Source organism: Panthera uncia, chromosome B4 (assembly GCF_023721935.1).
Source record: "Panthera uncia isolate 11264 chromosome B4, Puncia_PCG_1.0, whole genome shotgun sequence".
Lineage (NCBI taxonomy): Eukaryota > Metazoa > Chordata > Mammalia > Carnivora > Felidae > Panthera > Panthera uncia.
The window spans coordinates 99,003,351-99,030,737 of NC_064809.1; the positions used below are offsets into that span (position 1 = coordinate 99,003,351).

Genomic DNA, 27,387 nt, shown 5'->3' on the forward strand with positions numbered 1-27,387 from the left:
TGACATAAGTTCTACTGAAATTTTTTGCTCGGCTAATCTGCGTTGATGCCAATTAAATATAATAATAGATTTGACCTTAAAGTAGACTGGGCCTTAAAAGTAATTTTATGAATTGGTAGTGTCTCCACTAACACTTAATATTAGTTCACTGTAAGCAGTAAGTAAAATTACTTATTTAACTCTCAGTAAAATGTCAATTTCAACAACTGTAAATTAATCTTATAGGCTGATTTTATGGAGTAAGTGGATATCTTCAAAATGTGAATAAATGCCAAAAGTTTTTTTTCCTCAAATCGTCTTGTGTGACTAGAGAAGCACTACATGCTTTGCAGAAGCACGGCAAGCCCGTATCACGTGGCAGTTAGCACGACAGACATTACAATCTGTCCAGGTCTCGGCTTGGCTCTGCTGTGTTTCAGCTCTGTAACTCTGGTCAAATGATTTTTAGTAATTAAACTCATTTCAACACTTTGCTTTAAGAATGAAATTAAATAATCCCAGGTCAGAGCCAACACAGAGTAAAAGCTAGGTTTGTTATTACCTGTGGTTATTATTACTGTCACCATTACTATTCCGCGTCATGGGCAGGGATTATGATACATTGTCTTAAATATGTGCTCCGTTTAGTGTATACATGTCATCTACCCAGATTCTCTCTTGAGCGTCTTCCCCCCACTGACTCTTTGACCTCGGTCAGGTTACTTCTTTGCACTTCAATTTCCTCATCTGTGAATTGAAGTGCTTAAATGACTTCCAAGGTTTGTTTTGGCTCTATCATGGTATGATTCTATGAAATGGAAAATTAATATACTTGGCTTCGGTAGCTGTATCCAAAGAACTAATATTAAAAAGACACAACTGGGGCGCCTGGGTGGCGCAGTCGGTTAAGCGTCCGACTTCAGCCAGGTCACGATCTCGCGGTCCGTGAGTTCGAGCCCCGCGTCGGGCTCTGGGCTGATGGCTCGGAGCCTGGAGCCTGTTTCCGATTCTGTGTCTCCCTCTCTCTCTGCCCCTCCCCCGTTCATGCTCTGTCTCTCTCTGTCCCAAAAATAAATAAAAAACGTTTAAAAAAAATAGCTTTATTTAAAAAGACACAATTAATTCTCATGCAGTTATGAGTTTCCATTTACTCCATGGGAGTAATCATTTGGAATAAATCACTTGGAAGATCTGTTTGATCCAGGTATTCAGTGGAAATCAGTAGCATAGCATTTCATTTTTGGGTAAAAACTCGGGACTCATTAAACCACCAATGCTACAGACTTATATGAGATGTTCAATGAATCTTAATGAAGATAACGCATTTAATTAAAGCAAATAAGGTTGTATTTTATTACACTTAAAAACCAAAGCTGCCCTGAAACGATTTGCACAAAGCCATGTTGACTTTTATTAGCAGACTTCCTCTCAGGAAGCCTAATGGTCTTATTTGTTCCCAGTGAAAGTGTATGAGCTAATGTGATATTGTCTATCTGTTGCTAGATCTCCGTATCAGAAGACAACATTCCTCTGAAAGTGTTTCTAGTATCAACAGTGCCACAAGCCATTCCAGCATTGGTAGTGGTAATGATGCTGACTCCAAGAAAAAGAAAAAGAAAAACTGGGTAAGTAAGCCATGGTCATTTCATCTCATTGAGAAGCATATTGTTGCACAATGAGTCAGGTTTTTGTTTTTGTTTTTGTTTTTTCCTTATGAGATTTAGAAATCTGTAGCGGTTTACAAAGACTGTCATTCAGGTAACTGGCCCCTTGAATGCTGGACTCGTCACCAAAATTAGGGTGGCATGGTGCTGAAGTCAGGACCAGGCTTGGGTTTGAATCCCCACTCTGCCACTTACTACTGGGATTGTAGGCAGGCTCCTTCACCCTTTGAGGGGGGCCTACATTTTTCTCATCTGTAACAATAGGATCATCAACACTGGCTTTATAGAGTTGTTGTAAGGAAAAATAAGATAACGTCTGCTAGTAAATGACAGGGCAGGGATTTATCGTGGAGGCGAGAAAGAAGGAGAGATGGTGGGAGTGGTGGCGGTGGTGGTGGTGGTGGTGGTGGTGGTGATGGTGGGGCTGGGGGAAGAGGAGAAGAAATAGATTGTAAAAGTAGGGACAGAAGAAACCTTGACGGTCTTTGCACCTCTCACTTCCACGGGGCTTATAGTGTAAATAAAGCTTCGCCTCACGAGAAATGAACTACATGAGTGTCTGCTTTCTATCTTTTTTTACCAAGAGAATATAGCAGAAACAGAGAAATGCTTCAACAGAGCACTGCCTTACATTGGCTAGAGATTTAATTTATGATAGCACAAAGCATTTGCTAAAAAAACGGAGAAGATGCTATCACAGCAAAATGTTTAAAAACCACGAAGTAAAGGGTTTCTTTGAATGCCATGAAACAAAGGTCGATTTTTGAAAGAAGTACAACTCTTGATGAAATCCAAAACGTTAAACCATCAGAGGATTTTACTGGAGTGCCTACTATAAATAATGAAAGAAATATATATTTTTTTGTTTAAAAAAATGTTTATACAGGTAATATTTTAAAATACTGATCAGCCTTCCTTCCCTTGATTTGTAATTCCACACTCTTTCATGTTTCTGCAAGGTGAACTCTAGAGGAAGTGAGGTGAATATAAACCGTGGACAATTTGGCATGCATCTATAAAAAATACCCTACCTTGGCATGAATGCTATTCATTTTGGCAGTAGGCTTTTTATACCTTTTAAAAACAGATTACCTTGTATGTCTTTTCTTTGTGTCTTTTCATTTTAATCTCAAATTTTCAAGAGAAGAGGTAAAACCACTTTCTGAATAGCGCTGTAGGGGATACCAATTCTGGTTTTGAATAGTACGGGAATTGAAAAATTTGAATAGAAAATCACAATTAATGAAGTGTTAGGTGAATTTGATTTCATTTTGCTTTTTAAGTTTATACTGTCAGCAGGACATGACTTGATTGTAGCGCTAAAGTGGCCATTTAAAACAAATTGCCTTGAAGAGAGAAGCATTGGGAGTGGAGATCCCTTCAAGGTACTTAGTTTTAAATGAGTGCTCTGACAGCCATGCCCTTGACCTTGCACTATTTGAAAAGCCTTCCGTGTTTGCGCTGCGCTGGATTAATATAAGAATAAGACAAACCACAAAACATGGTATCATTTTTTTCTAGAGATACCGTGCTGCAACTCTTAATCCTCTGCTTGTACATACTGACCCCAGGCAGTGGCTAGGATAGCATCTGCAAACTAACGCCCCAAAGCAAAATTTGCCAAGTGCAAATAGACAAGAAAGGTAATTTCTGTCCTCTTTGCAGCTGCGAAGCTCATTCAAACAAGCCTTTGGGAAGAAAAAGTCCACCAAGCCTCCTTCCTCACATTCGGACATTGAAGAGCTTACAGACTCATCCCTTCCAGCATCCCCTAAATTGCCCCATAATGCAGGTGACTGTGGGTCCGCGTCCATGAAGCCCTCACAATCCGCCTCAGCGTAAGTCACTCCGTCGGCAGGATGCTGAAGTATTTTTCGAAAGCAACTTCGGGCCAAGCCCGTGTTTGTGTTCTAAATGCAGTCCGGTTGTACTTTCACAGCGGCAACACCATCTGTGCCGATCGTTTTCAGATCTTCCTTAGAACTATGGACAGCATTTGTTTCTCCTTTGCTTTTCACATATTAGAACTGGCATGTTTTTGAAGTTCATTCTCCACTTTTATGAGTCATTTATTCTCACTTCTTTTCACTTGCGTTTGTCCGTGTATCTGTCTCACTGTGCATTCAATGCAGGTCACCCCTTGTCTGGCCACCAAAGAAACGGCAAAATGGCCCTGTGATCTACAAGCATAGATCCCGGTAAAATGGCGTGTGATGCATGAAATTTGCAAAGACCCAGATTCTAACCTAAGCAGCGTCTGCTTTTGCTCTTTCTAAAACCACTCACATGCATTTCAATGATAAAAACCTCTGTCTTTCTCTTTTTGAAGTCAAAGCTGTTTTCCTAAAACCAAGCTGTAATCCATTTGTCTTTAATTCCACGAGATAATCTAGCATAGCATTTTTATTGTTGCTATTTGTTGTTACAAGAATGAATGAAACCTTTGGATGTAGAACATGTACTCGGATGTGGTGATTCCTTGTTTTAGATACTATTTGAATCAAATTTTCTTGACTGTGACTAGCAGAGAACTCTCACGTAGCACAGAGCCACTAGTAGGACCATTTAAGACATTTGTAGATCCTAGATAATTCCATCACGTGTATAGGAAGGAGGAACATAACACTATCATTTTGGTAAGCAACAAACAAAGCAAAAATGTAGTCCTCGCATTTTAAATGGAAGAGAGATCAGTTAATATAAAACAAGTTCTTTCACCATATTTCCTGCAAAACTGCCCACAAGACAACAATAACAAAATAATAAGGAAATAATGTATATGACTTTTAGGTAGCCCTCGACTAGCCTGCTTGCATGGGTTGAAACCTGTGATTTAGCTTCATCAGTCCGATCTCCTAAATCAGCTGAGCCTACCAGGAGGGTTGTATAACCCTCCTCCATGAGTTAAATATCCAAAACTAATCTCTCTGATTTATTTTCTACAATATCTATATTGGATTTTCATGGTAACTTGAAGACAGTGTTGTGGCAAATAATGTTATTCTTTGGCAGTTTACAAAAAAAAAAAAAGAAAAAGAAATCAATGTTTTAAGAATATCATAACTGCTTTAAAAAAAGAATGTTTCATAAGCTGCAAATAGAGATTTAAGTCCCTTGAACAATGGTAGAATGAAATGGTGTCATACTATGACTCCACAGCCCCATGAATATGAGCAACAAGGGAATTTTGAAGATTACTTGGTATTCACTAATAATGGATTGTTTTTAAAGTTCAGAAAATAGGAAGAAAGGATTAAAGGAAAAAGACAGCTACTGTTTTCAGTTTTGAACCTGTGAATGTGTTGCCGTTTGTAAAACTCTTTCTCCTTCTCCTTAGGTGTTGCTGGTAGCAAATAACTTCTGTAGCTGCTGGATAATATTGCAGCTCAGCCTTAAAAGAAGCACTGCTTTTCCGAATCCTCCGGCTTTCCCCTACCGCTGATTTTGTGTTTGTTTCCTTCTTCAGGATCTGTGAATGCACCGAGGCTGAGGCAGAGATAATTCTGCAGCTGAAGAGCGAGCTCAGAGAAAAGGAATTAAAATTAACAGATATCCGACTGGAGGCCCTCAGCTCTGCTCATCACCTTGACCAGATCCGGGAAGCCATGAACCGGATGCAGGTCAGTGCTGAAACACCTTCAAGGAACAAAGAGGAGAGATTTAAAATATTGTTTATTTTCCACTCTTGGTTATTATAAAAACACATCTCACTTTTAAACCCACTGTGGAAACACAGTGTGTTTATTCAGTCTTTGCACCTCATTTCTTAATACTGAATGGAGCATTTTGTCAAATCCAAAGCTGGAATGAGGAGTACAGACTGGCCAGTTGCCCTCAAGGGCCATTCAAGACACCTGTACTAGTGATTGGATTCACTTGAGGGCCGAGTTTTTAAAGGAACTACTACAACCCTTGGGTCTACACTTGTCCACGATTTGCCTTTGTGTTGGTTTTTTTCCGTTCTTTTGACATCTGACTTTCAATTACTTTTACCTATTTTCTATTGGGAAAAAAACGTAATGAGGAAACTACAGAAATTTAACACAAGCCTTCTAAATATGCAAAGTAACAGTGGTGTGGAAGGCCATCTGTAAAAGTAAAGCTTTTGTATTTTGGGGAAGCATCTGAAGGCTAATTTCAGAACTAGGCTGGGCTCAGACTAAGTTTTCATTTTATTATTGTAAACCGGTCATCACTCTGTACCACAGTTGACTGAACTAAGAAAAACTCATTGCTGAGCAGATTTATCTGCTACCATATGTATTCATCAAAAGGTTTTTGTTGTTTTTATGAGCTTAGTCCTCCATTTTGAAGGAACAACTTTTCAGATGTTGGCTGGAATTTTGCAGTAATGTTAAGTCACCTTATTGATACTGTTTCTGTTTTGCTCTGGTTGTCGACTCTACGTGAGTTCAGACTATTACAAATGACATTATTTACCTGTGAGATTTAACAATGCATTTAAAATGAGAAATTTTGCAAACTCTTCAAATATATGACTCTTAATTCAAATGGGACCAAGTCCTAGAAGACCCCTCAAATATATGATACATTCAAAAAATACTTATATAAATTCTAAGGGTTAGTGTGTCTATATTCATGAATACATGAATCTATGTATGTAAGAAACAGAGACTAGGTTGATAATTTACCTTCTTTGGAAGAAAATCCTGTTTTCATAATCTATATTTGTTTACTTAACATATCACCACATGCTTTATTTAATAAACAAAATAATTACCTCTGATGAAAGAGTTGGTGCCATTTTCTCACACAAACTGGCCGGATTTTGTTTTCCTGTATTTTCCGTCTTCACAACAGAATGAAATTGAAATACTGAAGGCTGAAAATGACCGCCTGAAGGCAGAAACTGGTCACACAGCTAAGCCTGCTCGTCCACCGTCAGAGTCCTCAAGTAGTTCATCCTCCTCATCTTCACGCCAGTCACTAGGACTTTCTCTGAACAACCTGAATATCACAGAGTCCGTTACCTCAGGTAATTTTGTGCACACACCTGCCTGAATGAAATCATGCCTATGATTTCATGAGGGGAGAGGGGGCTGGCATTGGAGAATCGTGCCCACCGCTGTTCTTAAACTCACTCTCCTAAAAATGTTAGCACTCTGAATTCTCAGAAATAGTCCTTCTCCTAAAAATGTATTCTACTCTGTTATACTTTTAAAAGAATATGCTCTGTGAAAGAGTGACACACGTAAGACGTATGGTTTTCATATCATTTTAAAAAATTACTTGTGCTTGAGAAATACTTCCTTGGTGATTACAAACACAATAAAGAAATGATATTCTCAGTGGTGATCATTAGTATTTATGAATATAATGCTAATAATCCCACACAGTCGTACAGTATTTTAAGTGTACAAAGCCCATTTACGAGTGCATCAGGACCTATTCCTAAATTTGACCAGATGATCATGCATGACGTTACCTGGAGAGAACATAATGCTAGTACATCACAGTTCTATTAAGTTTTCAACAAATGTAAAGAATTCACTGGATTCTGTTATTGTGTGCAGCGGTACTAATGATGGAAACAGGGTACAGTTTTACTTCATCGCAGATAGAATCATATGACATAATGTTGTCTTCGTATCTGATGAACTATCAGTTATAAAGTATATAGCAGTGAATCATTTTATGTACGTAAGATTTAGTTTAGGAAAGAGTTACATGAAGATCTGTGGTAATTGCAAAGCATAGCCACCAGATGACGCTTGGAAACCAATGATATGCATGTTCCTGGGTAACTTTGGATTCCATTATACAACTATATAGTTCTTCCCGGCTTGCCTTAAATTACACTAAAATAGAGATGAAGAAGAGAAACAGGGATACAGCATGCTGATATTGATGAAGATTTGTAATAAGTCGTACCTCTTCTAAAAAGTCAGAATGTTAATTCTGTTACATCTGCTGTTCATAATGTAAAATGAAGGGCTTAAATATATAACTTGCTTTCTTCTTAGAAGAGGCAAGTGGCAACTAAAAGACAAGTAGGAACTCCCTGAAATTCAGGAAAACACTGTATATAACATTTGGCAGGTATTGGGGGAGGGAAATGAATTCTGAGACTAAGCATCTAGTAAAACCAATGTTAGTAGCCAAGAAGAAACAGAGAGAGGTCATAATTAAACGAACTTAAAAATCATTCAGCAGAATCAAACTATGGGACTGTGGTCGCAACTTGAATGTGTAAATTGTCTGTAAGGTGTCATCATCCACACTCTTCAAAAGATGCCAACAAAGAAAAAAAAATAAAAACTTTAAATGTATAGATTCTGGTGGCCCTGAGCAAAATCCTATATGTTGTCCGTGATGAGCCTAACAGAGAAGTGAAAGTAGGGTCCACAGCCAAAGGCAGTCAGCGTCTGTGTCCTCGCTGGACTCCTTAAGGAAAGACGAGCAAGGGCTGGTACCTTACACGATGGCTTAATGGCAGGATTTCACTGCTTGTTATGTGATATCGTTTTATCTCATGGAAATACAGTAAAGTTTAAAGGAGGCACAGTTAGTACTAAAGATAGTTTAGAAACAGAAGCCATGTAAAAATGAAACTAAAAATTCATGTCTAGGAAAAACTAAGACTCATAATGATAAATATAAAATATAATAAATCAAATTTATAATCTCTGTATTCATCAGCCTGAAAATACTGATGTCTGTGAATCAGAATTTGGGGCAAATGTTTTGAGGGGGTTTCAAAGATGTACTTTTTAAGTATACATTTTATCTTTAGTTCTATATTATTTCTTTAATCATTTTTCATTAGTGATAATTGTATCTGAACTAAAAAAAAACATTAAATCACATGACTAGGATACTGTTTTCATTGTCCTCACTCTTGTTTAGTGGATTCATAATTGGAAATCAATAATGCCTTTATGCTGTGGCTTTTTAACAAAAAAAAAATTTCTAGGCTTCATGATTAATTTTTTTTAAAAAAGGAGAGAAGTAGGCAGGAGAGTGGATAATTGACAAACTTTCATTTCCTGAAATATAACTACACATTCCATACATCTAGTAAAGACATAAATTTGAAAAGACTTCATTTTTTTTTGTCATAACTTCATTGGATTGTAACCAAAATGGCAGATCTTTTTATTCTTCCTTAAAATGTTGACAGAGGACCATAACTTATTTTCCATTAAGGAAACCCCACAGAGAACCCTTACCTCAAATTTGCTGGTTTTCATTTTTTTCTTGGAGTTGTTTCTTCAGGTGATCATCCTATCGATATGGTGAGGACAGGAGGGGACACGGAGTGAGTCAGGATGTACTCCTCCCACTGTGTGGAGAAGGGATTACAGTAAACACCTGCACAAAGTGAATAGTGGTTACAACAGCTGGCGGTATTAAACAATGGGGAGAAAGTGTTGTAAAAGCATTATCTCTTATGGTCTCAGTAACCCTATTAAGTAAGGGCTGTTTGAGCCCCATTTTACAGATGAGGAAACCAACACTTAGGAAAGAAACTATAAGGATTTGTTCGAGATCATGCAGCTAGTAAGATGTAGAGTTAATATTTGAACCCAGGTCTGGATGAATCCAGCATCTGACCTTTTAACTCCCATACTCTTTTCCTTTAAGTAGCCGTATGAGAAGCCAAGGACAGTCATTCATTCATTTACTGGTAGACATGTACATCACTGCCTTCAGGAAGAATTTCACAGTTCTGGCAGTTTTTAAGAGTGAGCATAAAGTGAAATGAGAAACATGCTCCAAGACAAACTTGGGCAGAGAAGTAGATCAGAAATCAGATTAAATACCTTGATGTGGAGTACTAAGCCACTCATGATCTGGCCCTTAGCTACCTCCACATCATTCCATACTAGTCCCCCCAACCCCTTGATCTCCACCCTCCTACCACCCAAACGCTTGAACACACATAGCTCTTTCATCAAGGGTTTTGCATTTGTTCTTGTTTTCTGGACCTCTTTTCCTTGGTCTTTACTTGCATAGCACTTCTCAGCCACCTGGTCTTATCTCCAAATAGCACCTCCCCATGGAAGCCTTCTAGGATGCCCTATCTGTGTAGAGCAGCCTCCCTTCAGTTACTGTATTTCACTGCCTCATGCCTTTATTTCTGGCACTTAACACATGCCAAAAGAGCAAGAAATTCATTTTCCTTCTCACCTTTTCACCTGAATGGGTATTCCTTCCCAATACCCAGCACAGTTCCTGGTATCTTTTAGGCTTAAGAAGTATTTTTGAACATTTATGAACATTTAGAAAGAATTGAGCAAAGTACTAAAGAGATAGATAATTTGGTCATGGGATACCAGAAATTTACATGCATGCAGCCAACATAAGCCACTCTAAACTTCTAAGAAAAAGAGCAAGAAGATTAAATGACACTTAAAAAGGGTTTTATTTTTGACTGAGATAAGCAAAAAAGTAAGAGATTGTGAGGATGTTGATCTGGCAAAAGAATTGAATTTCCAGTAGGGAGATTGTCTTTGATATTTTAAAAATTTTTGGCAAAAATATCCATTTTCCTCAAAATCTGTGGATTTTTTTATTGTTATGATCTTAAGGCATTTTTTTTTACTCTTTCCTTTGTGAAATGACATATTCTTAATTATTAAGATAATAGAACCATTCTATTTTCAAAAACTATTTGATTAAATTATTGTTTCTCTGCGAGTACATTCACATCCCTTCTCTCTATAAATTTAGTCACAGTAATTGACTCCCCTTGTCACCAGGCTCATGTGCTCTTTAGCACGTAACTGAGTTCCTTTTTGCACAAAGCACTATCTTCATATTAAACATGGCTCTATAATAACATTATCGTCAAAGCCATATTAAGTGTGGCTCTATAATAACACATATGTGGGATAGTTGACATTAATAATTATCCAAATTGGATGTTAATCTCATATGGTATAGTTTAAAAATTAATCCTCAATTATATTTAAAGGCTGGTGCTTGCAGGTTAGCTAGCTTTATCAGGCTTCTGTAAGTCTTAGCTGATTACTAGAAACACTGTTTTGGTTTTAAAACCATAAGCATAAAGGGTACAGGAGAGTGATAATTAATATACTTCTATAGGGAAGTATAATGCTGTGGTTGAAATTCAGTAACAGTACCTAATAATTACAGATATAAGGTAAGCAGTAATATAGCTGGATATATGCCAAATGCTTGGCAATAATTTTAGTTGACACGCAATCTCAGCACCTTAGCTTTCATAAATTACATGGGTATTGAGCTTGGATATTTTAGGTTGGATAGAAAAACCAAATGGCTTTTCAGTGTGTCACAGTTGCAATGATGGTAACTGAATATTACCCAGGTATTACTCAGACGTGTGTGCAATAGGAAAAGAAACCCTTCATTTCCCCATCTGAGGGCAATGGCCCAGCATGTGAGTGAAGATCTTTGGAAGCAGAAATAAATTCTTAGACTGAACCTTCAGCCCAACCACAGTAATTCATCTTCTTGAAAGCTGAGATTTTTCAAACCAGTTAGGCTAGAATGGGAAGCAAAAAGGCCATATATTCCTACTGAAAGATATAAAACTGAGGGAGAAAAAATGAGGGAGAAAACAATGATAGTAAACAATTCCAAGCTAATGTGACTCTATTGTGTGTGTGTGTGTGTGTGTGTGTGTGTGCGCGCGCACGCGCGCGCGTGCGCGCGCGTGTTTACTTACTTCTTTGAAAATTTGGTAGATATTTTGCTCGACGATGCTGGTGATACAACTGGACACAAAGATGGCCGCAGTGTGAAAATTATAGTCTCCATAAGCAAGGGCTACGGCCGAGCAAAGGTATGTTTTTCATCTTAAATTCTAAATATTCCTAAAGGATGAACATGACCATGAATCAAATGTATCTTATATTGGATATTTGTCCTGGTAAATATGCTATCAGCAGTGTGTATCTTGTCATTCACTTAATATGTCATAAAAGCATGAAAGTTAGGGACTCAAAAGAAATTACATCATTATATAGGTAGAAATATGTCTCGATATCTCATGTTCATTCACTGATAACAATAGTGATTGTCAACCACTCTCATTTCTATAGCTTCAGAAAAGAATCATCATTTTCTTTGACATAAACATCTTGTCTAACATTCTTTTGGTGTCATCTGTAAAATACAGGGGATATTTATGATGTGTAGTAACACGTTACCAGGGTTGTCAATATAGTTTTTGTACAAAGAAGAGACTATATGCTAGATGAATATTCTAGACACTAGAAAGATGTATTTACTGAACTTAGTATGAAAATTCTATTGATGCTACCTATGTGTCATTTATAAGCAAAGTCTTAGAAGATAAGGCAAATATTTTAATTTTTCTGGAATCAATTATTGCTATCAAATTGACAATGTCCTTGTGACTCAAGTCTTTTTTGAAAACTATAAATATTATTTCAAGTTGAGTTTGTAGTCGAGTGGCCAAGAATACAAATCTGCAAATATCTGAATTTGTTCCCATCAAACAGAAAAACAGAAAGTCCTTTGGAATTTTAAAATAGTTGAAATATTGAAGTTAAAAAAGTAAGATAGCACTTGTGAATTTTTACACTGAGAAAATATTCCAAGAATTCCAATGCCATAAACTTTCTTCTTGAGCTGTAGATTTTTGCTTGATTTTCCCAAGTGGGTCTTCATGTGAAAGATTCTAATAGTCTCAGTGAAGCTTAAGCTATCTCTAATTTGAAAGCAGCTACTTACAAAGCATTGTATGAACACATTTGTTTTGACTGGGTTATAATACTACTAGAAAGCAAGTTTTCTATTTTAACATAATTCTAAAAGGCAATGTTTTTGAACATTGAAAGGAATTGTTTTAGTTTTCTTGGGCTGCCATAACAAAATACCATAGACTGGCTGTATTACAGATCAAAAATTTATTTTCACACCATGGTAAAGTCCAAGACCAAGGGGCTAGCTAATTTGGTTTCTAGTGAGGACTCTTTTGCATTGCAGATAGCCATCTCTCAATATGTCTTCACATGTCTTTTCCTCAGTGTGTGTACTTGGGGAGAGGGAAAGTTGGGTGTCTCCCTCTCCCCACCCCCTGCCACTTATGAGGTCACTAATGCCATCATGAGAGCGCCATTCTACTGACTTAACCTGATTACCTCCTAATGGCTTCATTTCCAAATATCACACAGGATTGTGTCTTTAACATGTGGATTTGGGAAAGACACAAACACTCAGTCCATAAGAGTAGTAAAAAAAAAAAAAAAAATCACAATGGTTTGTTGTGAATTTCTTAACCTTTTCTGAAAAAGGTATTGACTTCTAACTTGGATTATATCTAAATAATGGTAATAATTATTTACCCTTATAGAGGCAAATGTTATAGATGAAGAAATCAAGGCTTCTTGATGAGATGGCTAGGTGACTTACCTAAAGTCACATTTCTTAAGTGAGGTGGTAGATATTGTGCATTGTAGAATCCTTATCTTCTAATATCTGATTCAGTTGTTATTCTACCACCTGTTGAGGATAATACAGTCGGTGACTAGAACCAAGATTGTAACATAGCAACTAGCTAAATATATCTACTGAAGTCATGATCACTATTTTATGTAACCATTTCCAGTCATCATAAAAGAGGCTCCACTCAGACTATAAATCTCGAATTGTTTATTTGTCCAATATATGTAAAAAGTCCTCAAAATCCCATCCCACAAAAAAAGATAATAGGGGCGCCTGGGTGGCTCAGTTAATTGAGTGTCCGACTTAGGCTCAGGTCACGATCTCACTGTCTGTGAGTTTGAGCCCTGCATCGGGCTCTGTGCTGACAGCTCAGAGCCCGGAGCCTGCTTCGGATTCTGCGTCTCCCTCTCTCTCTGCCCCTCCCCTGCTCGTGTTCTGTCTCTCTCTCTGTCAAAAATAAATACACATTAAAAATTTTTTTTCGAAAGAAGATACTAAATTTGGGACCATTCTTTGCTCGATAAAATGGCTCCTGTAGGATTCCCTGACATGTTCTTGTAGTAAATTTTTTGATAAATTCAAAGTGGAAACTGTTTTGTAAATATGTGAAGGCCATGCTACTGTGGATAACTTAGTTTTAAAAGCTGGATTTGATATCATCTAAATCAATACATGAAAACAACCTGAATTTTAGACTTAACAAAGATCAGGCCACAAAATTAGTAGGAGGAAGTTGTAGGTCTCATATGAAATAGTTCTCTTGCCTCTCGATCACCATTTCCCTTCTACCAAGCTGCATCTACTCAAGAATGCACCCGCTGCATTAAAGCAAAAGACTATCTTCCCTATTACCAAACAGGTCATGAATTAGTTTTCCATACCACTTCATCTCATCTCTTTCTTTCTTGTTTTTGTTACTATTGATGTTACTTTGTTTGTTTGTTTAGTTTGTTGGGGTGGGTTTTATTTTATATAATATACCATGCAGGTCTGTTACAATAAGACCTATAGGCTTAATAAACATTTTAGTCCTTAGTAGAAGTACATTAATATGTTTTAGTAGGAAATGTAGTAATAAGACATATGACTGGGTTTTATTGGGTTCTATTTGTTCTTATTTAGGATCAGAAGTCTCAGGCCTATTTGATAGGATCCATTGGTGTTAGTGGAAAAACCAAGTGGGATGTCTTAGATGGTGTAATCAGACGTCTCTTTAAGGTAAGTTGTACAAAATTTCCTGATACTAAGTTTCACATATGTTTTATTTTACATGCTTTCCTTAGCTTTAATAACGTGGACTTTGCTTTTCCTACCTCCCTTTCAAATAGTAAGGAAAGCTTTCTCGTGCTGTGTGATATTAATAATTCTTTTATTGCCCATTTCAAAAATCTTGACAGCTAGCTTCATATCCCCAGGAGTTTTGTATTTGTAGTAGATGAGTTGAATCTCTGTTTTGACTTCCTTTTTTGTGTGTATCATTTTAGGAATATGTGTTCCGAATTGATACATCCACTAGCCTTGGTCTGAGCTCGGACTGCATTGCTAGCTACTGTATAGGAGATGTAATTAGATCCCATAGCCTAGAAGTGCCTGAACTGCTGCCTTGTGGATATCTTGTTGGAGATAATAATGTCATTACTGTGAACCTGAAAGGTAAAAAGAAAAATGAAAAGAAAAACACAACTGTATCTTTTAGCCAACGTTTCTTTCTTCTTTCTTTCTTTCTTTCTTTCTTTCTTTCTTTCTTTCTTCCTCTTTGTTTGCAATTTCACTTCAAGTTTTCGTTACTCGAAAGCTCTCTTAACCACATCAATGGTTTTAATATGAAACGAGACACACTTATTTTTAAAACACTAAAATCTTACTAAAACACTAAAACCCTACTAAAAACACCAAAATTGAAGTAAATGAAATTCTTTGAGTTCTGGGATGTGAAATTTTGAAGATTCTCTAAGACTCAAGAAGAGGAATGTGATGAGGGAATTTCAAATTTCTAGGTTTTCTCCAGTACCATCTTTCATTTAGGGAGGATTCAAAGAATTCATTGCATATCCCAAAGTAATATATTCATCACTGTATCTTTGATTTTAAAATATGTGTGTGTACCCAATAAATACCCACTGGGGATAGAGAATAGATGTTAAGAATCGGGGATGAGAAATTCTGTTTGCTTTGGATGATGTGATTAATTATAGGCAAGTGGAATAACTAAAGTATACTTGTCTCCATAATTCCTTGCTCATATATGTTAAAGAGCCAGAGCACATCTACATAAACTGGATTAATAGAGGAATTTGCCAATATTTGATTTGGTGATTAAGGTGCTTGGGTTAGTAAAAGGAGATACTGTTGCTCTGCTTCTTAATTCCTTGCCAAATATCACAATTTCTATTCTTCAAAAGCTTAAGTGGTTGTACAGCTAGGATTTGTAAGGAGAGATAGGAGAAAACAAAGAGAAGGGAAAAATAGAAAGAAAAGGGAAGAATGTACACATATGCTTTAATATTTACATTTATTCTTAACAAAATTATCACCTTAAAAGGCAAGGAAAATATTATGATAGAAATGATAGTAATTCTTCCATTTCTGTCTGGAAACCTACTTGGGAAATATGAAGTAGACAATAGAGCTAAGCCTGAACCAAAGGAAACAGCTAACTTTCTGTTGGATGTTCACTCTGCCTTATTACTGATGTGTTTGTTTGTTTGTTTATTTGGGGGGGGGGCTAAAATGGCAGCACATGGTTGTGAGATAGAAATATCAAGGAAAGAATTTTACAAGGCCTGCATCCCTAAAACTAATAACTCTGTTGTCAGCACCGTATTTTAAATCCCAGCTTATGTAGAACAATAAGGCATGCTATTCCCTTTGTTTCTTCCTTCAGGGGTAGAAGAAAACAGTTTGGACAGTTTTGTTTTTGATACACTGATTCCTAAACCAATTACCCAAAGGTACTTTAACTTGTTGATGGAGCATCACAGAATTATACTCTCGGGACCTAGTGGTACTGGAAAGACCTATTTAGCAAACAAACTTGCTGAGTATGTAATAACCAAATCTGGAAGGAAAAAAACAGAGGATGCAATTGCCATTTTTAATGTGGACCACAAGTCAAGTAAGGTAAGTCACAAACTCCTAAGAGAACTGTCATTGCTTACTTATGGATTTAAGTGTCTTAAGCAATTAAGCTATAAGATTGTGTGAGACCCATTACCCAATTTGAACATGGAAACATATCTATCTCTGACTAAAACTGAAATCTGATGGATGACGTAACCCTGTTTCATGAATTTGAGCAAGACTGATATTCAGTAGCATTCACTTATCAGGCAGCTTTACAAGCATTGGGAATATACAGAAGAAAATGATGGTCTCTATTGTCCGATTTCTCTTAGACATCCATTTAAGAGGTGTTGGAGTAGAAAGAGATCCATGCAGAGTTCTATAGAAGCAAGAGGGAAGAATAACTCTTCTGTAAGAATTAGAGCTTTATAAAAAGTTAACTTGACCTGGATCTTAACACATAGGTGGGAATAAACTGGGGTATTATAACAAAGGGGATATGGGCATGATTAGAATAGTCTAAGCAGAAATTCTGGGAACAGCAATTTGCTTACATTATATTTCTATTAGAATTTCTGCTTAGGAACCTTAGGAAATTGAACGATATTTCATGTTGCCATCAACTAAGTTCTAATGTACCATAATAATCAGCTTGAACACTCTCAGCTATTAAATAGGCATGAGGAAGCTATAAAACCTAGCCTGTAATTTCATATATTATGAATAGAATAAGGAATCCTAAATGGAAAATTGTTAATGTCTAACATATTCCTGACATTATAATATTTTTGCCTGTAATAATTAATTACTTCCTCAATCAATTTAACCTAAACATCTCTTAGGAAACTGTATCTGTTATAAGCAATAACTTGACGGAATCCACATGATATTGGGTCATGTTATTTTTCCAAAGATAGCCTGGTTAGATGATCCAAACTGATGCAGTCTCTCAGAAGCTTCAGACCTACAAATTTTCAGAAATAAACACACGAAAGCAACCTAAACCCATTGGATTCTTGAAATAAACCAGACGTATAGCTTAGTAAACAAAATATTCTTAATGGTATGAATAGCTATATACTAACAAACTGGACAACCTAAGAGAAATGGAAGAGCTTTTAGAAACATACAACTTGCTACAACTGAACCAGGAAGAAATGGCAAATCTGAATAGACCAATTACTAGTAAAGAGATTGAATCAATCATCAAAAATCTCCCAAAGAAGAAAAGCTCAGGACCAGATGACTTCACATGTGAATTTTATCAATCATTTAAAGAACACCAATTCAAACTCTGCTGAAAATCTGAAGATGAGGGAACATTCCAGAACTCATTCTATGAGGCCAGCATTATCCTGATACCAAAACTAGAAAATGACACCACTAGAAAAGAAAACTACAGGCAATATCCCTGATGAATATAAACGTAAAAATTCTCAATAAAAATACTGGCAAACCAGGGGCGCCTGGATGGCTCATTCAGCTGAGCATCCAGCTCTTGGTTTCAGCTCAGGTCATGATCTCACAATTTATGAGTTCGAGCCTCCTGTCGGGCTCTGCACTGACAGTGCAGAGCCTGCCTGGAATTATCTTTCTCTCCCTCTCTCTCTGCCTCTCCCCTTTTTTCTCTCTCTCACAAAATAAATAAATAAACTTAAAAAAAATACTAGCAAATCAAATTCAGTAGCACCTTAAAAGGATTATTCACCATGATCCAATGGGATTTACACCTAGGATACAAAGATAGTTCAGCATATAGAAATTAATTAATGTGATGTGTCACATTCATAGAATGAAAGAGAACAGATCATATGATCATCTCAATAGATGCGAAGAAAGCATATGACAAAGTACAACATCCATTCATGATAAAAACTTTTAACAAATTAGGCATCAAAGAAAAACATCTTAACATAATAAAGGCCATACAGACAAGCCAATGGTTACCCTCATACTCAGTGGTAAAATTTGAAAGCTTTTCCTTTAAGATCAGGACCAAGACAAAGATGCCCACCCTCATCACTTCTATTTAACATAGTACGAGATATCCTAGCTAGAACAATTAGGCAAAAAAAGAAGGGGAAGAATAAAAGGTGTCAGAATTGGAAAGGAAGAAGTAAAATCATCTCTATGTGCAGGTGACATTTTATATATAGAAAATCCTAAAGACACACAAAAAAACTGTTAGATCTAATCAATGAATTTAGTGGTTGCAAGATATAAAATTAACACACAGAAATCTGTTATGTTTCTATATGCTAACAATGGATTTTCGGAAAAAGAAATAAAGAAGTTGATCTCATTTATATTAGCATCAAAAACAATAAAATACTTAGAAATAACTTTAAGGAGATAAAATATCTCTGCTCTGAGAACTACAATGCATTGATGGAAGAAATTGAAGAAGACACAAATAAATGGATAGGTATCTCATGTTCATGGATTAGAAGAATTAGTATTATTAAGGTATCAATAGTAGCATAAGCCATTATAGATTCAATGTAATCTCTATCAAGATTCGAATGCATTTTTTATAGAAGTCAAAAAAAAAAAAACCCACTCATAAAATGTATATGGAACCACAAAAGATTCTGAATAGCCAAAGAAATCCTGAGAAAGAAAAACAAAGCAGGAGCCATCACACTTCCTAATTTCATCTCTACTCTATAGTCATTAAAACAGTATGGAACTGGCACAGCAACAGACATGTAGAATTGACAGACACAATGAAACAGAATCAAAAGCCTGAAAATAAATCCAAGCATATACCATTATCTAATGCTGGATAAGGGAACCAAGAATACTCAATGGAGAAAAGACAGTTTCTGCAGTAAATGGTGCTGGGATAATTAGATATTCACATGCAAAAGAATGAAACTGGGCACATATTTACATTACTCACAAAATTAACTTGCAGTGCATTAAAGATATAAAAGTAAGACCTGAAACCATGAAACTCCTGGAAGAAAAGATAGAAATAAAGCTCCTTAACATGGATCTTGATAATGATTTTTTGGTTAAGACACCTAAAGTACAACCAACAAAATAAAAAATAAACAAGTGGCAATATATCAAGCTCAAAATGTCTGTACAGCAAAAGAAACAAAGTGAAAAGGCAACCTATAGAATGGGAGAAAATGTTTACAAACCATCTATATCCGATAAGGGCTTAATATCCAAAATATGGAAAAGACTCATACAACTCAATAGCAACAAAACATTTGACCCAATTAAAAAGAGGACAAGGGACCCGAATGGATATTCTCCATAAAAGGTATACAAAAGGCCAACAGGTACATGAAAAGATGCCCAATATCACTAACCGCTAGGGAAATGAAAATTAAAACCACAAAAAGGTCTCACCTCATGCCTGTTAGAATGGACATCATCAGAAAGACAAGACGTGATAAATACTAGTGTGCAAGTAGAGAAAAGGGAACCCTTGTACACTCTTGGTGGGATTGTTAATTGGTATAGTCACTATGGAAAATAGTACAGAGGATCCTCAGAAAGTTAAAAATACTGCCATATGATCCAGCAGCTCCACTTCTGGGAATATATGCAAAGGAAATGAAAACACCAACTCAGAAACGTATCTGCACCTTCCCATGTCCATAGCAGCATTATTTACAATAGCCAAGACATGGAAACAACTCAAGTGTCCATGGAAGGATAGATGGATTTAAAAAATGGTATATTTGATGGAATTCTAATAATATAATGGAATATTATTCATCCATAAAAAAAATGAAGAAATCGATTCTACCATTTGCTACAACATAGATGGACCCTGAAGTCACTATGCTAAGTGAAATAAGTCAGAGAAAGACAAATATGTATGATCTCACTTATATGTGGAATCTCAAAACAAAACAAAAAAATTACCTGAGGTAGAGTATGGAGAGATGGAAATTGTGGGAAAATGGTTAAAAGGTAAAAACTTCCACTTACAGGGTAAATAAATACTAGTGTTGTTATATACAACATGATGACCACGGCTAACCCCTGCTGTATGATATATAGGAGAGTTGTTAAGGGAGTAAATTCTAAGAATTCTCATCACAAGAAAAATTTTGTTCTTTTTTTCTTTTCTTTTTATCAGATCTATCTGAGAAGGTGGATGTTAGCTGAAACTGTTGCAATCATTTTACAATATGTATAAACCAAAACATCGTGCTATTCATCTTAAACTTATACAGTGATGTATGTTAATTCTTTCTCAACAAAAATGTTCTTAACGAAGTAGTTTTTTAAGTCCCTATCACTGACCACCTGTGGAATATAGAGCAGATTGCTGAATTTCCTTTGTCATGGTTTTCCCAACTGTTATATAGTCATGGCAAAAGCTAAGTGTCTGTGTGTCTGTGTGTGTGAGAGAAAAAGGGAGAGAAAGAGGGGAGCAAGGAGAGAGAGAGTGGAGGGGAGGGAGAGAGAGGGAGTAAGGGAGGAAAGGATTGAGAGAGCAGGGGAGGGACAAAAGGAAGAAGAGAGAGAGAAATAACAGTACAGGTAGCAAACACAATCAGTATAAGGGTTGCCTGCAGTTATTAATTATATAATTAATGTAAATAGCTTTCAATAAATATTTCTTTCACAAGTACAGACCCATACAGACACCAGCCCCCAAACACACACATAGACCTTTGTTGAAAATTATCTTGTATGTACTTTTCACAGAGAACAGTGATGTACATAAAACATGCTGGGATCTCTTAAAGTTAAATAAACGTTATAGCACATGAATTCTGAATATTTCCTTGGAACTCAGCACCATTCGAATTGCGGTTGAACCACCCATTTTCATTTCAACTAAGGAGAGACATGTAATCTGCGGCAGAATATTTGGCCCTTCTCTCAGCAGAAGTAGGAAGAGCTCAGTTGTTTGTTTGCTCCAGTCTACGTTTTTAATGCTTCCTGTGAATCTTGGGTCTCCTCAGAACTTTACTTAAAAAGCATTTACCACCAGTATTTTTCTTTTCAGCCAGAATGATGAAAGGATTATGTCCCTTAGCCATCTTCAGTGTGTTCTCTGGATTTCCCCCAAATCCGGATAGAACTGGATAGAACTCTTGAGTTGTGATAGAACTCTTGAGTTGTGATAGAACTCTTGAGAAGTTTCTTTATGAAAGGCAAACAAACAAACAAATAGTTGTAAAAGGAGAAGAACAGAGTTATTACAAGTTACAAGTTCTTTTGATAAAATTGCGGATCACTTAAAATCAAGTTTTTAATCAACTGGAGTGATTTGGGCTTCATTAGGATGTAGTTTAACATGGCATAATATAGTCAGTTAATTTATACTAATAAAATGTATGCTTCTAAAATTACTTACACTTAATTTGCACTTATAAAATTTGCCTCACACCCAAACCCACTATTATATATAGGTTCTTTTTATTTCAGTTAAAAAAAAAAAGGCTTAGTGTTTGGAGATGTTCTTAATAATATTATATGAACCTTTAAAAAAAAATTTTGACCAAATATTACCAACACTCTTGTTTTCTTCTTGTTCTGAATAAAATCACTTGTGTCATTAATGGGTCAGTTTAATGTTTCTCATTACAATATAATGAAAAATCATTGCCGAGAGCATTGGAACAGAATGAATGATGCTAGGAAACAATAATAGGAAAAACCCGTGGACAAATCAGGTGGCATTTGGCACCAAGAAAGCACAAAATACAACTAACAAATGTTTATTGTTTCTTTCTGTTTGTAAGATATGAATGAGCTGTGGGCAGCGCTGGATACGATTCTTGCTAGAGAATTTAGCCAATTCTTGCCAAGTTACCAGAGAATCCACAGTGGTTTTTGTTTGCTTTGCTTTGCTTTTTTGTGAGGTGGGGGTGGTGGGAAGGCTATAAAGGACTAGGGATGACTAGCCGAGACTGAGGGACAGCTGCTAGCAGTGTGGAGTTACTAAAGTAACGTGTGAATGAGGCACGAAATAATAGAGCCCATCTCTGAAAAATGAAGCCGTGGAATGGCTGACGTGTATTATGCTTTGCTGCAGATAACACAGAAGAGACAAAGCCAAAAGGCACTTGCGGATTAAAAAAAATCGAACAATAAAACCATCAAATGGAAAAAATCTTTTCATGTGTTCAGTACCTCTGCATCTTACATTCTGTCCTCTTCCCATTGTCCCAGCCCTCCCTCAAACTGCCAGCTGGAATATTTTGATCGAGAGCGGTACACATAAACAATTACACTTTATGACATTTGATATAGCGGGCCCAGAAGGCTAGAGATGGATTTAGTAAATAATACGTGGCCAGCTGAGAACACTTGGAATGTTAGGTAGGAAAAGATCAGAAAACTGGACTTGGCAGATTCATTTTTGATGTGTCTAGAGTCAAAACCAGAGAAAGCAATGATCAACAGCTTTTATATAACTGCAGGTTTCCATGTGTATTTTCAAAGTATGAGATTCATCTCATTATCAGTGTCCATCTGGTAGATATACCCGTTTTCCTTTGCTTAATTAGATCTTGGACATGAAACTTTTAATGCTAATGCATCAATACTTCAATCTAACATTTAAACCCAGTTAAGCTACAGCGGGGATCATAAAGTGATTTCAAAGGGGTCTGAGAAAAACTCTTTTAAGTTATATGACAAAATTATTTGTGTATGCGTATTTCCACTTGCAACTGGTCTACAGCTTTCATTAGGTACCCAAAGAGGTCTACTACCTTTCTCAAGATGAGAGAATTATAATAGAATCTAATGGCCCTTCTTTTCCAAAATCACTCAGTGATGTCTTAATTACCAAGTTCATTGCCCTTGGCATCTTTTCTCTCTCTCTGGTTTTTGCTGATGTATAGCAAATTGCTATAGGTAATCTTCCCTTTCTAGAAATCCCTCTAATTTTCATGATTTATAATTCTCTCCTGGTTTTCTTCTTTCCCTCTAGTAAGCTCTTTAAAAGTCTCATTCGCTGACTGTTTTCCTTCACCTACCAGTAAATGAAAATATACCCCAACATTCTATTCTCTCCCACTTCTGTTTTCCCCTGGATGACTCTCCTGGTTTCAACTTGTATTGACTCCAATTGGAAACTGTTAGCCATGCCGACTCTTCCAAATAGTAGGCCTTTCTCTTAGCTTACACATATGTTTCTATCAGCATACGAGGTACACATATTTAGAAAACCCAGTTTCAGCTCTGAAAAATATTAAATCCATCTTTTTCCATCCATCTCCAGTACCACCACCCTCCCACCCAAATTAACCCTATCACTTGGATGACTGCAATTGTCTTCTAATTGCTTGATTCAGAAGTTCTATTAAATTTTCCTTTTCTCTTTATGCATTTATCCCTTCACCTCATGGAAAACAGAATGTTTTTCCACTGTTGAAGTCTGACTGCATTAAAATCCTGCAATGTTTTTCCACTGCTTTCCATACTAGATCAAAAATCTTCCCACACTTTTACTATCCCTACTGAATCCCATAGTGTCTCTTGGCTTCAACAATTTGGTTATTCTCTTTGACTGGTTTCTATTCCTCCTTTACACTATACTTACCATACTTTGAAATCATGATCCTGGCTACATTGCTCAGAACCCCAGACAAACATTCAATGTTTCTTTGTTGCCGACGGGAAAAGTCCGGTAACCTTTCAAATCATTCAGGGTTGCAAACTCTTCTTTCCAATTTACTTACCATTATTCATATACGCAAAACATATTCTACTAGTTCTTTCCTGCTTGGATAGTACTTGTGTGTGTGTGTGTGTGTGTGTGTGTGTGTGTGTGTGCACGCGCGCGCTTAGGCCTTTGATTATTCTTCTCCCTCTAATTGGAAAGCTCTTCTTCCATTTTTAAGTATCAAAACATTACCTAATATTAAAAATAAAAGGTTAATATCAAATAATACTACTACCAGGAAGTCTTTCCTAGCAGTACAAGTAAGGTTTACATGCTCTGAACAAAATCTTATGTGTATGCTTTTTTGATATATTTTTACTGTGAATTTGTTTTGTTTTGTTTTGTTTTTATACACACACATGTGTAACCCTCTATTCTAGGCAATAGGCTCTTGAATGTTTTTCCCATTTCTAATTAATCATCATCTCCTTCATATTTGTGTTTCCTTTGATAAATAAACTGCCCTTTCCTTACTGAAAAGAACATGTCAATGGTTCACATTTGTTTATATAGTAAGATCCAAATTTTTCTGCACGGACTCAAAGTTTTTCTATTTTCTTTTTTATTGCAACCATCAGTACCATGTACCATTTCTCTTGCAACAACAGAACACTTATTTCCCCAAGCACATCATATGCTCATACCGTCCAGCTTTCACTCCTTATTATTTGGACTTCAATAATTTGTCCCCATGTACCCTGTTGTTTCCCGAACAACAAGCCTGGATCAGGTGCCTCTCTTAAATGTCCCTGTAGTGTTTTGTGCATTTCGTTAACCACACTGTGTTTTTGATTTACTTGTTGACCTGCCTTTCTGCTTATCAACTCTGAATTCCTGGAATGCAGAGATTATCTTGGAATCCTTAGTGCCAGAGTACCTGGAACATAATAGGTGCTTGCTAAAGCTATTTTGAAAGGATAGATTAACTACATACTTTTCATTTGGAAGTCCATTCATTGTTCAAAATTCATCTCGAATTCTACCTTGCTCTGGAGTCCACCAGGATCCCCCAGTTGGAATTAATCCTTTTTCCTTCCACAGGCCACATCCCTCCTTTAACCTTTCTCATGGGATGTTTTACATTTCATTTTGTGAATTTATTAGTTGTGGCTGTTCCTACCACCCTCCCAAGTTCCAGCATACCTCTTCTGGAAGGTTTTCCTTGATACCCACTACCTAGGCAAAATCTCCTCCCCTGACCTCTCACAGCTCCTAATACACTAGTACCTTGTTTTCAAATGATTTATCATATTTAAATTTTGGTACCTAACGTGACATTCTTAAAGCCTACGAGGGAAGACTTTTTTAACCTCTATGCTCAAAAAGTACTTGATTCAGTTCATAATTCATGTTAAACTAACTTGAGCAGTGATTCATTATTTTTGTATACCCCAGGGGTTTGTCTAGGACTAAGAACGTAATAGAGAGGCAGTCAATATTTTATAAATCAATGAATGACTTAATATAGTTAGATTATTGATATAAATTCCATTTTTGTCTTTTAAGGTAAATGAAATTCTCCAGACCATTCATTAGTTTGAACATTTTTTTCTGTATTCTCTGATTTAGGCAATATTTATTCAATGTGATTGGCTCAATATAAGATTAATAGTGGATTAGTTTTCCTAACAAATTTTATATTTAAACTTAAATGAATATATTACTAAATGCCTCAGAATCCTGGCCATTGCTTTTATCCTTTTCTCCTTTCTTTCCAAGTTTATTTTTATTTATTTTCAGAGAAATAGAGAGCAAGTGGGGGAGGGACAGAGAGAGAGGGAGACAGAATCCCAAGCAGGCTCCACACCATCAGCACAAAGCCCAATCCGGGCCTTCAACTTACAAACCATAAGATCAAGACCTGACCCAAAATCAAGAGTTGGACACTTAACTGACTCAGCCCCCCCCCCGGGTGCCCTTATCCTTTTCTGCTTTTAGTTCCGAAAATGGTATTACAGACAGAGAGAGGTGGCATCTAGGGTGAGGAGTTCAGATATTTACTGGCAGGCAAAAATTGGAATCATGGAATTGTTTTTTAACCCTGAGCAAGATTTACAAATTGAAAATGTCATTGTAAATATGCAAATATTATGGAAATGCTCTTACTGATTAGGATAATTCTAAGAAAACTAATTATGTTCCTGGTCTACCCATCTGTGAGAGCAGTCAAACAGTAAACCGGTTATCATATTTAGATTAAAAGCTATCAGAAAGGAATAATACCTGTTAAAAAACTCAAGAAGTTCAAGAAATGCTAATGTCAAGTGACCCAGTGAAATATAAAAATTTTTGTCTTTGTTTAAAATCACGGAAGTTTCATGCAGATTATAGATAAGTAAATAACCACACTTTTGGCTACGTCCTGGGGTGGTGCTTTCATGCATCCTATCAAAATAAATTGGAATTAAAATAGTTGAAGTATTAGCACAAACTTAGCTGTGCCATTTTGGATTTATTCTAGCTTTGAAATTACAAGGTTTGCTTAAATCCACTTTTATCATTTTAATACCAAAAGCAAGAATGGTATTTGTCTTGATGTTTGTGGTTTATTGTAAGAGATCCAGAATTCTCTCTCTCTCTCCCTCACTCTTATTTATTTGTTTGTTTGTTTGTTTGTTTATTTTTCTCTTTCTTAAGGGGAGACAACAACTGGAAAACATGCTTTTGTGTTTACAGTTTTATATTTGCTGCAGGCGTTGTGTATTGGCTTTTCTCTTCGCTCGTTTCTTTATAAAATATATCCTTTCAGCATCATATGTTTTTTTGTTTTGTAGAATAAAGTTTTATATCACTGGAATGACCTATGGGTTTTTAAAAGATACTGGATGGAAGACAAAGTGTGCTCTTCCTAAACGATGAATTGCTTACCACTGATATAAATTTATCATTGATATTTGTTTTCTTTTTTTTTTTTTTTCAAGGAGTTGCAACAGTATCTAGCTAACCTGGCTGAACAGTGCAGTGCTGATAATAATGGTGTAGAACTCCCTGTTGTAATAATTCTTGATAATCTTCATCATGTGGGCTCTTTGAGTGATATCTTCAATGGTTTTCTCAACTGTAAATACAACAAATGGTATGTTTATGAAAGGTTTGAATGATGAAATGATAATAAAATTTGCTTTCTTATGCCTTTAAACCTTTTAAAACCCATGGTTTTCGGTGGATGCTATTAATTTGAGAAGCTTCATTAATATTATAACGCATTTTTAAAAACTCCCTGTGCATTTTTTCAAACATCTGTTTATTCCTTCAACACTTAGTCCCAGGCAACTTTTATGGAAACATGTTTTACTTGATAGTGTTAGCTTCTACAGATATGCTGAAGGTCTGGGAGACCAGTATCCGTGACAGAATGGATCCAGGAAATGAAGAACTAAAATGAAGCTTTAGGGCTCTGGTTTCATTTTTACTCCACATCAAAGTTTCAATTCATCCTTCCCATAAAGATAAATTTAATGCATTCAGATATATCTCTTTCCATTAATGAGTCTAATTTTTAACTATTTACTATGAAAGTAAAAGGTTGAAGTCGGATATAAAAAAATCTGAAAACCCACTAAAGATTCACTATAGTATGGCCTCTAAAGAAAGGGTATACAAGAGCAAGCT

The 27,387-nt window shown here is 36.2% G+C and overlaps 1 protein-coding gene across 1 annotated transcript in view; it reads left to right on the forward strand.

Annotated features, from left to right (window-relative positions):
* NAV3 (neuron navigator 3) overlaps positions 1-27,387 on the forward strand; it is a 353,901-nt gene that overhangs the window by 312,023 nt on the left and 14,491 nt on the right. The window contains exons 25-33 of the mRNA XM_049627462.1: positions 1,483-1,604; positions 3,309-3,481; positions 5,110-5,263; positions 6,465-6,639; positions 11,336-11,433; positions 14,184-14,279; positions 14,546-14,714; positions 15,946-16,181; positions 26,697-26,851. Of these exons, the coding sequence (XP_049483419.1) occupies positions 1,483-1,604; positions 3,309-3,481; positions 5,110-5,263; positions 6,465-6,639; positions 11,336-11,433; positions 14,184-14,279; positions 14,546-14,714; positions 15,946-16,181; positions 26,697-26,851 (1,378 nt within the window). The remainder of the gene's footprint in view (positions 1-1,482; positions 1,605-3,308; positions 3,482-5,109; positions 5,264-6,464; positions 6,640-11,335; positions 11,434-14,183; positions 14,280-14,545; positions 14,715-15,945; positions 16,182-26,696; positions 26,852-27,387) is intronic.